This window comes from Triticum urartu, chromosome 7A, assembly GCF_056163025.1.
Source record: "Triticum urartu cultivar PI428250 chromosome 7A, HENAU_Tu73, whole genome shotgun sequence".
NCBI lineage: Eukaryota > Viridiplantae > Streptophyta > Magnoliopsida > Poales > Poaceae > Triticum > Triticum urartu.
The window spans coordinates 690,464,278-690,474,948 of NC_141879.1; the positions used below are offsets into that span (position 1 = coordinate 690,464,278).

A 10,671-nucleotide genomic window follows, 5' to 3' on the forward strand; every position below is an offset into this window, starting at 1 on the left:
CGCCGCCAGCTCCCTTCTCGGCTAGTCTGCTGCCGACCAAGGCTAGTTTTTTTTTTGAGAAATGCCAAGGCTAGGTGAGGACGCGGAGCGTGCAGCGGCTCGGTCCTGTGAAAGATGTGTTGCACAACTGTTGTTCACTATGGCCTAGGGCACTTAGCAGTTGGGCCAGCTGTTGCCATATTGAGATGTTGTCTTGGCATGAAGTGTAGTAGTAAAATAATTCAATTTTTTGGAGGGTAGGCTAGAGCCTGTTTAAGCCTAGCTACTAGACTCGCCACTGCTCAAGGTGAAATGCATCGTCCATGCTTGCGCCATGAAAAATGGTAAGAGTGAACATCTTTGCAGTTACTTCAACCATGGATGAATGGTTAATTCAAAATTACGGAGGCTTGGCCTGCTCCCCTGGGGGGGGGGGGGGGGGCATTAGTCCCCCTTCCCCACATGTGCATGACACTGCAATATATTTCTACAATAGTTGTATCATATCTCTATACTTATATAAGAGACAATTTAAATCCCCCTAAAGCCACACCACAAGATCCTTGCAATGATACCCCACTACGGAAGATTTGCTGGTAGGCGAGTCTCAAGTGCTTTGGGAGCACCCTGTAATTGAGCAAATAGATGATGTGGCCCAACATAATGTATAGTGTGATTTTAATTTTAGAAATAACAGATTTAAACCAGAATTATTTAATTCCCTCTTTCCCCCCTCTATTAAACTTCATAATTACGGGGGTAGGGTTCATGTATCAAAGCAAACATTATCCGTATGACCGTATATATTTATGTATACACGAAAAGTGTTGTTCTGATCCCGAGCTCGGGTGGCCAGTAAAATAAAAAAAAGACCTAACTTTTTTTGTGCCAAACATTGCTAAACGTTTCGATTGGTTGCAAAATTTTATCATCGGGTGACATTCATGGAAACCGTGGCAAAAAAAAAAATCGATGCTCCAAGATGCTTTTTGGAGTACCTGTTTTTTCGCCATGTTTTCCACGAAGATCATCCATTCCAGTGATCACACTTCGCAAACAATCAAAACATTTGTAAATGTTTGGCATAAAAAAGATTTTTTTAACTTTTTTACATTTATTTTAATTTTACTATTCACCCAAGCTCATATGAGCTCGGATCAGAACAGCAAAAAAATAGTGATATAAAAGATCTTATATTAATTTACAGTGGTAGTAGTACGTGACAACACTTATCTGATGCATAGCATAGCCCACGTACAAGGTTGACACTGGCAACGGGCAGCGAGGCCCAAGAACAAGAAGGCAGGCAGGATCTGAAGCGGACAACGCCCGGCCATCGGATCCTCATCGGACGGTCGACCCCAGCCCGCCCCTAGATTCAACGCGCGCGATACGAACGCGGCGTGCATGCATGCATGCACGGCCGCGCGCGCCACGAGAAGTGGTCAGATCGAAGCCCGGCCGATCAGATCTCCACCAACTGCCAAACCCTTTCTTCCTCGATCGATCCACCGATCACTCTCCTCCCGCCATGACCGTCTCCTCCCCCACTCTCCTATATATACACTGACACTCCACACCCCTACACTCACTCAGAGATCAAGCTCGCCATCGCCATCGACGTCCACATCCACTAGCCGCACGCACGCATGGCGCCCCCGAAGCTCTCCTTGCTGGTGCTCCTCGTCCTCCTCCTCCCGGCGGCCGGCAACGCCGGCGCCAACAACGTCGCCGCCGACGCGCCCCCGGGCGGCGGGGGCGGGGGCGGCTTCAACGTCTCGGAGATCCTGGCCAAGTTCCCGGAGTTCACCCTCTTCAACTACCTCATCAGCAAGACGCGCGTGGCCAAGGACATCAACAGCCGCAACTCCGTCACCGTGCTCGCCCCCGTCAACGCCGACGTCGACTGGCTTCTCCGCCGCAGCGCGCGCCTGCCCCGCGCCGCCCTCCTCGAGCTCCTCTCCGTCCACGTCGTCCTCGACTACTACGACGCCGCCAAGCTCGCCGCCCTGCCCCGCGGCCGCGGCGCCAAGCCCATCGTCGCCACCACGCTCTACCAGACCTTCGGCCCCGCCAACGGCGACAAGTCCGGCTTCCTCACCATCACCCCCGCGCCCGACGGCGGCGCCGTCTTCGCCTCGGCGGCCCCCGGCGCGATCGTCAACGCCACCTTCAAGAAGGCCGTCACCGCCAGGCCCTACAACATCTCCGTCCTCCAGATCAGCAACTTCGTCGTGCCGCCCGGGGTCATCACCAAGCCGCGCGCCCCGCCGCCGCCCAAGATGATGAGCTCCGTGTCGGCCGTCGCGCCCAGCCCCGCGCCGGTGAGGTCCCCGTCGGCGTCGCCGTCCCCGTCGTCGCTCCCGTGCCCGCCCGTGACCATGCCCATTGAGGAGCCCATGGAGGAGACCCCGGCGTCCGCGCCGGCGCCGTCGCAGGGCCACGCGCTGCAGGCCATGATGGGCTGGTGGTCCGCCGCCGGCGTGGCGCTGGGGATGGCGTGCCTGCTGGCGCACTTGTAGGTCGCAGATTAGATGAGATCGGTCGGAAAGCCTCGATAAATTTTGGTCTTCATTAGCTTGCACTCATTCGGAACTCGGATTTTTTTTTCTTAGATTTTAATTATTTCCTACAAAATTTTGTGAGATTTGTTATGATTCAAAATGCCTGCCCTGTGGGTTCTGGCCTGTGTAAAATCTAGGGGATTATCCAACTTTTCATCCTTATTAGACTTCAAAATGGCTCGATTTACAGCCTCTAGTTCTCAACACCATTCAATGTCCCCCTCCAGTTTTCACGCTGTACCCGCGGACCCCATCTCGTGTCAAACCCAATCAAAGTAACACTGGCCAAATTTTGAGAGTTCAAATTTGCAATCCATTAATAACTTGACCAAAAGAACAGAATTGGAAAAGGGATTGGCACCCGTACCGGCAAAATTACAAGCTAGGATATGCGACATCTTGTTGCCTTTCCTAGGATAATGGCCAAAATTGACACTAGCAATCCAAATATGGTTCGGTTTGGACTTACAAAATCCGCAAGCCAAGTTCGTGTTAGTCACTGCATTTTTCAACTTGATTTACCGAAGTGTTGAAGTTGCGTTCTTTCCTGATGAAGGGGTGGGTGTGACTGCTGCTGTAATAAGAGATGACAGGGGTAAGTTTTATGCAGCTGACGTGATCACTACAGAAGCGATGGCCATGAGAGATGGACTTGCCCTTGCTAACTCTCTTGGGTTTAATTGGCTCGAGGCGTAGTCGGATTCCTTACCATCCATAATTTTGTGCACTGGGCAAGCTAGATGGTGGGATGCGGCAACAATAATTTTTGCAGAATGTGTGGGCTTAGGTACTTTGATTGGAATGCCATTTTCAAGCATTGTTTTCGTTCTTGTAATCGTCATATGCTAGCAATTTTCAGTTATTGTAATAAGGCTACTTTTAGTTGGTTGGACGAGCCTCAAAATGCGCCCTGTCTTGTGGGGTTTGGCCTGTGTAAAATCTAGGGAATGATCCAATTTTTCAACCTTACACTTCAAAAGGTTCCGATTTACAGCCTCTAGTTCTCGAAACCATTCAATGCCCACCTCCAGCTTTCACGCCGTACCCGCCAACGCCATCTCGGGTCAAACCCAACCAAATTAACATTGGCCGTTTTTTGAGAGTTCAGAGTTGCAATCCGATTAACCAAAAGAACACAATTGGAAAATGGATTGGTACGCGTCCCGGCAAAATTACCAGTTAGGATATGCGCGATCTTGTTGGCTTTCTCAGGACAATGGTCAAAATTGACATTAGCAAAATCCCTGCATAAAAAGAAGCATTTCTATTAGCCGGCGCGGCGCCTATGGAACTGCCTTCATCTTTCATGGTTGCCACCACGGCACCCCGATATAATCAGATTGATCAAAATTGACATTAGCAAAACCCTTGCATGAAAGGAAGCTGCAAGACCTGGGCCTCAACTGTAGAGGGCCATGTCCACAAAACGACATTGCACAATTTTTTGGACGAAAGCAACGAGCGTTGCACTACAATGATGGTGAAGAAGAACACATTGCAATGCTCAGGCAGAGCACACAACCGCACAAACACAACAACACAAAGACACCACAACATACCCACAACCAGAACATTAGGGATTTCGACATCAAAGATCAGGAACGCTCAACAAAGGGGAAGGAGATCTTCGGCTTCCATCATCTTCTGACCAAGCAAGGCATGCCCCTTTAGCGTTGGCCGTCAAGTTGCCACCCGACGGCATCCATGGCTCCTTATTCATCATCAATAGAGAAGGTTGTGTCAACATTCAACATGGCATAATCCTCTGGCGGTCTCTTCCATCCACGATTCATGATTCATTGCTTGTTTTTCTTTATCTCGGAAAGCTCATGCATAGAGCTAGGATAGCATAGAAACCGAACGATGCCTGAACTTACACTTTAGAATCAATGGTCTGATCCACAAACTTGGCTTGCTAGTTCAATGCAGTTCAAATCTAGCTCCGTTTGGACTTTACTAAACCCGCAAGCCAAGTTCATGCGTTAATCACTGCATATGTCTTCGATCATGCAACACATATGTCTGAGTCCATGGTCAGCAATTCCACGACATAAATAGTTCAAATTGCGCAAATACAACCATCATATTTCGAACATCAAAACATATACAACAGCCACATCAGTACCTACCAGCAATCGTCAATCAACCCTTAAAACATGCAAGTTGATCATCATTCATTCAGGATACGGTGATATGCCGCTAGAGTTAACATGAACTCGACCTCTGGACTGTAATACAGTCACCAAGCACAAACTGCGAGGTTGTTCTTTAGCAGTAAAGAGCATGCATCAACCTATGAACAGTGCAAGTGTACAGCACACAGAGCTCTTGTGGAATTTGGCACTCAACATGAACATCTAGTAGAAAAAGACATAAATGGAGCAGAAATATCCCTTCATGCTGGGTATGTGACTTGAGTCCATGCTCAGGAACTCAGCAAATACAGTTCAAATTGCATAAATACGATCATTGCAATTCAGACAGCAAACCATACATATCCAACGGCAGGATCAGGAGCTATCAGCAATCAGCAATTGGCCGTTTCAAACATGCAAGTTAATCATTCGTTCATTCAGGATGCAGAACTAGAGTTAACATGAGTTCAATGCATGTACTAATACAGTCCAGTAGGCGCAAATGGAGACGAACTAGGAAGTTCTTTTTCAGCATTGAACAGCAAGCATCAACCAGGAAAAGTCCATGTGCTCTTCAGGCCGCATCTGGAATGTCCGTGTCCTCCTCAGGAACACCTCGGAGATACATCACATTGTTGCATCTGCACGACAAGCAGCAAAACAGATAGTTATGGCATCTGGCCATTAACTCGCATATGTGATGTAAGACTAAATAAAAGCTTATCAGCAACCATATGACACTGCCACATCTACAGTACCCTTCTGACTTGTCGAGCTATAGGAGTGCTACAGTTTATATCTTTCATCAAATATCAGATACAGACTTCAGAAAATGAGACAATGGGAGTTTTAGTGTGCAATTTTAAATATATATATATATATACTACTGATACACAATAGCTGTGGTCAAAGATTGATGAATGAATCACCTTATCAGTATGTCTCCCAAATTCCCAGAGCATTGCCCATCAATGTATTCCTCGGTACCACTTAGCTGCAATTCGTTTCAAGTGTGAGTAACAAAATAGTGTGGTGAAATTGACAAAACACAGGGAGTCTCCTCCATCAGGTAAAATGGGCAGCCACGGACAATGTGAACTTTACCTGCAGATTCATGTAGGAGTCCACTGAAACAAGATATCCTGGGTACAAAAGGAACAATTTATGCATTAGCACAATTGAGGCATGCACAAGAATGAGACATCTGTAAAGGAAACTAATAATAATGATTGTAACTAACAAGTGACGAAACGCCATTAAAGTACCTTTGTACTCCATGCCCCATTTCAGCTTGACAATGACCATCTTCCCTGTTAAGTTTTGTAAGAACGGCTTGGGGTTAACTGGCACAGTCTGCAGCAGAGTAAAGAAACATGGGATTATATCAAAGGAAATAAGTAATACAGTACAGCACATATAAGGTCATTTTTTACGAAGAAATGTAAAAAGATGTTCAATACAGTTAGGGCAATTTTGCTGCTAAGCATAGAAATTGCAGCAATATTTTACTACAGGCATGTAAACCCTACAACTTAAAGAAGCCTAACAAAAGAGAATTCCCTATAAGGATGTTCTTGCGGATACTGCATTAAATCAACACAATGTAAACCAAGGAAGCAAGTAACACTATGCAAATCAAGGAAGCAAGCAGCACTAAGTAGTAACCTTAACAGGAAGGTTCATAAAAAACAAATCAGCAATTCAGACCAATTCAAATACAGCAACCCAGCAATCCCCTCCGCAAAATAATCCTCGATTCATACTTACTCATGAGAACTACTTCCTCTGTAAACTAATATAAGAGCATTTACATCACTAAAGTAGTGATCTAAACACTCTTATATTAGTTTACGGAGGAAGTAGTTCTGAATCAGCTACCACAAGTTGCGGCTAGAGGTAAGACAACACTAGGCTTATACCAACATGATGGTACTCATGCCAAATGCTGAATTCAGCAGAGAAGTATCGGACGCATACAATTCTGTGCTGTGACCAAAAGAACAGTTCAAAATATTATTTTACATTTAGGATTAGTAATAGCACTACCCCAGCCTAATTGCAGTGCTCTGCTTTGGAGCAGCAGATACAGAATTTTCCAACTAGTGATACGACAAATCCAATCCGTGGAAGCTTTGCAGGAGACATTGGCAACAATTTCACTGCCCTTGACGATGTCGCGACCTTCTAGATCCAAAATCTCGACCCATCTAGCCAAAGACCCAGCAATGGTTCGCCAAAACCTAACAAAAACGGACAGACTTTTGATGACAACCCACAATCTCGACGGCAGGACGCTCAGAGCTTCGGGCAGGCCACGTTTGCAGCCACCACACCATGCAGATGAAGCATCACTGGCTCACACCAGAATAATAGCAGATAGGAAGGGGTTACTGGCTGGTGACCTCGGGCGGGAGAGAACCCCTGTTCGAATTCGATCTCCCGTAGCGCTCTCCCAGTGGCTCTCAGGAATCAACGCCCTACCTACTGGACCCATCACACAACCAATACTAGCAAACAGTCCGCCGCAGGACGCCGCGCCGAGACCGCGCGAGCCTAGCTAGGGTTCTCCGCCTATCTATCTGGTAACTCGCAGCGCGCGGAGAGGTGGGCTATGGGGGCGAGAAGGTACAGAGAGCGCGAAATCGTACCGCCATCGGAGGAGACGAGCCGGTGGCGCGGCCGCCGGTTGGAGGCGGAGACGAAGGCGACGGCGACGGCGAGGGGGAGGAGGAGGAGAGGCTGCCGTGAGGGGTTCGAACCGCAAGCGAGACTAGGGTTCTATGGGGGAAGGGGATTAGCGGTTTATTGATGGGCTGGGCTGGCTGGGCCCGTACGTCGGTTACAAGCCCAGAAGGCCAGAACTTTTAGATAACAGAAATTGGAGGCTCTTGGTACACGGGCCGCATCGTCTGAAGCTTTTCGCATGTACGGAAAGGTTGTGTGAGTCCACAAACCAGCACGATCTTGCTCGAGTTCTTGTACGGAAAGCTCAATGAAGAAATGGGGGAAAAGAAGGGAAAGAAAAAGAAGGAGGAGGAGCTCTGGTGCCGCTTTGAGTATGAATTCCTACCTAATTTCTGCTACACGTGTGGTAGGCTAGATCACATTGACAAAGACTGCAGCATTAAGTTGAAGAAAGGAGATGTACAGCAGTTTGGCTCATGGATGAAGGCGTATATACCAAGGAGGGGGGGGGGGAGACTCGAATAGAGGTTTTTGGAGTGGGGGAAGGCCGAGTGGGAGTGAGGGTAGACACAACTCAAATGCTCGATCGTACAACCTGGGTGCCTACAAGAATAGGCCAGGGAGCGACAGCGGTAGCTGGAGAAAGTCAAGTGAAAGTGAGCTAGCAAGGCTAAAAGGGAAGGATGAGGTAGGAGAAGAAGTTACTAGTCCTTTGAAAGAGGCTGCCAGGGGTGGTGAGGGAGGAAATGAACAAGCAGATAAGAATAGTAGGAAGAGCCTAACCTTTCTGGACAAGGATGCAGTACAAGAGAAGGGGAGGAATGCAAGTGCAGATGTTTTAATTTGTAATAAGGAGGATCGGTTGATGGAGGATGTGCAGCCAGTTGAGGAGAATGACGGAGGGAAGGAAGTGAAAGAAGATGGCACTAAGCAGGAAAGGAGCAGGGAGAGTGGGGGTGCAAAGGATGGGAAGAACGGGGGCAAACGTGGTAAAAATTTTGCCCGAAAGGATAGGCAAGGGGGGAAGGGAGATCAAACCCCGTTAGGCGTACAACTGGGAACCAAAAGAGATGGAGGGGATATGGAGGTAGATGGAGTTGAAGGAGAAGCTGCTAAGAAGGCAAAGAGGATAGGAGAGGACACCTTACCAAGTGAAGTGGGGCTGACGTATCAGCCCTGCGAGAAGCAATGAAGCTAGTAGCTTGGAACTGCCGGGGGCTTGGGAACCCGCCGGCAGTTCGTGCCCTCCTGGAGCTCCGGGGGGCGGAAGAGCCTGACATTCTCTTTCTTTCTGAAACAAAACTGACAGAGAGAGAATTGGAGAGTCTGAGATGGAAAATGGGAATGCCAAACATGGTGGTGAAAGATGCGATGGGTCGGAGCGGCGGGCTCGCGCTGTTCTGGCGCAGGGGAGTGAACGTGAACTTGAGGTTGAAGGACAAGTACTTCATTGATGCAGAGGTATGGGAGGAAAATGGGGTGAAGTGGAGGTTGACGGGACTGTATGGGGAGTCGAAATGGGGGGAGAAGGAGAACACATGGAAAGCCTTACGAAATCTACATGCACAAGCAGATTTGCCATGGACTGTCCTAGGAGACTTTAATGAGATCTTGTTCGCAAATGAGAAGGAGGGAGGACCGTCCCGGGCCCAGCCTTGTATGGATGCTTTTCGGAACACCTTGGAGGGTTGTGGTCTCGAGGATTTGGGCTTTGTTGGGGACCCGTTCACATGGCGGAACAATTGGCACTCACTGGAGGGGTATACTAGGGAGCGGCTGGATCGAGCAGTAGCAAATGCGGGTTGGCGTGGTCTCTTTCCTTTACACAAAATTATAAATGGGGACCCAAGACACTCTGATCATCGGCCTATAATCGCAGAGCTGAATGGTATGTCTGATTGGTATAAACACATGGCAGGCCCAAATGTATTCCGGTTCGAAGCCCGCTGGTTGCAAGAGGAAGAATGTGGGAAGGTTGTAGAGGAGGCATGGAATAGTGCTTTTCAGGAGGGAGGACGAACAGTAATGGAAGGGTTAAGGCGGGTGGGGACCGAGCTGTCTAGATGGGATAGGGAGGTGCTGGGGGAGTTGAAGGGCCGTATAAGGAATGCTAGGAGGGGTCTGGAGAGGTGTCGGAGGAGTCCTTTGAGCCAGAACCATGTAAATCGAGAGCATTTACTGCGATACAAGTTGAGTAGACTAGAAGATCAATATAACCTATATTGGAGACAACGTGCACATGCTAATTGGTTGACGAAGGGAGACCGTAACACAAAGTTCTTTCAAGCCTATGCATCGGAGAGGAGAAGGAAAAACATAATTACAAGGCTGCGGAAGGAGGATGGGAGTGTAGTGGAGGGAGAGGAGGCGTTAGGGAATTATATCGCTAACCACTACAAAAGTTTGTTCACATCCTCTGCAGGTATTCTCACAAATGATCTCTTATCAAGGGTTCCCACTGTGGTCACCCCTGAGATGAATGCCCGGCTCATCAGGCCTTATTCAGGAGAGGAGGTAAAAAAGCTCTTGAGTCAATTGGAGACCTGAAAGCACCAGGACCAGACGGTATGCCTGCTGTGTTTTATAAGAAGTTCTGGGAGCTAGTGGGAATGAAGGTGCAAGAAGAGGTGTTGGGGGTGCTTAATGGTAATCCTATGCCCGAGTCCTGGAATGAAACCACCTTCGTCTTAATACCAAAGAAGAATAATCCTGAGAGGATAACGGAGTTCAGACCGATCAGCCTTTGCAACGTTCTGTACAAGATGATCTCCAAGGTCTTAGCAAATAGACTGAAGGAAATGCTCCCGGAGATTATCTCACCGACCCAATCAGCCTTTGTACCGGGAAGGTTGATTACTGATAATGTGTTGTTGGCTTATGAGATCAACCACTTGATGCATAAGAGGAAGGGGGGCCGTGATGGTTTTGTGGCGGTCAAGCTTGACATGAGCAAAGCATATGACCGTGTTGAGTGGGAATTCTTGGAGTGCATGATGCGCAAGATGGGGTTTGGAAAGGTGTGGATTGGCACTATTATGAAGTGCGTTAGATCGGTAAAATATAGAGTGAAAGTGAATAGAAACCTCACCAATCTAATCATGCCCGAGAGAGGGCTGCGCCAAGGGGATCCTCTGTCCCCATATCCGTTCATCATGTGTGTTGAAGGCTTCTCAGCCCTGCTGCGACAAGCGGAGGAAGATGATATTATTCAGGGCATCCAAACCTGTAATGGGGCGCCAAAGATAAACCATCTCTTCTTTGCGGATGATTCCCTTATAGTGATGAAGGCAACTGCTCAAGGTGCAGCT

General features: G+C 48.2%; 3 protein-coding genes across 3 annotated transcripts; 2 read left to right on the forward strand and 1 right to left on the reverse strand.

Annotated features, from left to right (window-relative positions):
* Nucleotides 1-1,628: 1,628 nt before the first annotated feature.
* Nucleotides 1,629-2,673, forward strand: LOC125519355 (fasciclin-like arabinogalactan protein 14). The gene has a single exon (XM_048684192.2). The coding sequence runs from the start codon at nucleotides 1,629-1,631 to the stop codon at nucleotides 2,499-2,501; it is 873 nt and encodes a 290-aa protein (XP_048540149.1). The 3' UTR covers nucleotides 2,502-2,673.
* Nucleotides 2,674-4,920: 2,247 nt separating this feature from the next.
* LOC125524205 (putative small nuclear ribonucleoprotein F) lies at nucleotides 4,921-7,484 on the reverse strand. The gene is made up of 5 exons (XM_048689278.2): nucleotides 7,327-7,484; nucleotides 5,944-6,031; nucleotides 5,783-5,820; nucleotides 5,608-5,672; nucleotides 4,921-5,319 (listed from the first exon to the last, which is right to left on the reverse strand). Exons 1-5 carry the CDS (start codon nucleotides 7,330-7,332, stop codon nucleotides 5,253-5,255), a joined length of 264 nt encoding a protein of 87 aa, XP_048545235.1. The 5' UTR covers nucleotides 7,333-7,484; the 3' UTR covers nucleotides 4,921-5,252.
* A 1,067-nt stretch (nucleotides 7,485-8,551) lies between these two features.
* LOC147961562 (uncharacterized) lies at nucleotides 8,552-9,910 on the forward strand. Its single transcript, XM_087533861.1, has 3 exons — nucleotides 8,552-9,164; nucleotides 9,282-9,461; nucleotides 9,786-9,910. The coding sequence occupies exons 1-3, from the start codon at nucleotides 8,552-8,554 to the stop codon at nucleotides 9,908-9,910; spliced, it is 918 nt and encodes a 305-aa protein (XP_087389987.1).
* Nucleotides 9,911-10,671: the final 761 nt, after the last annotated feature.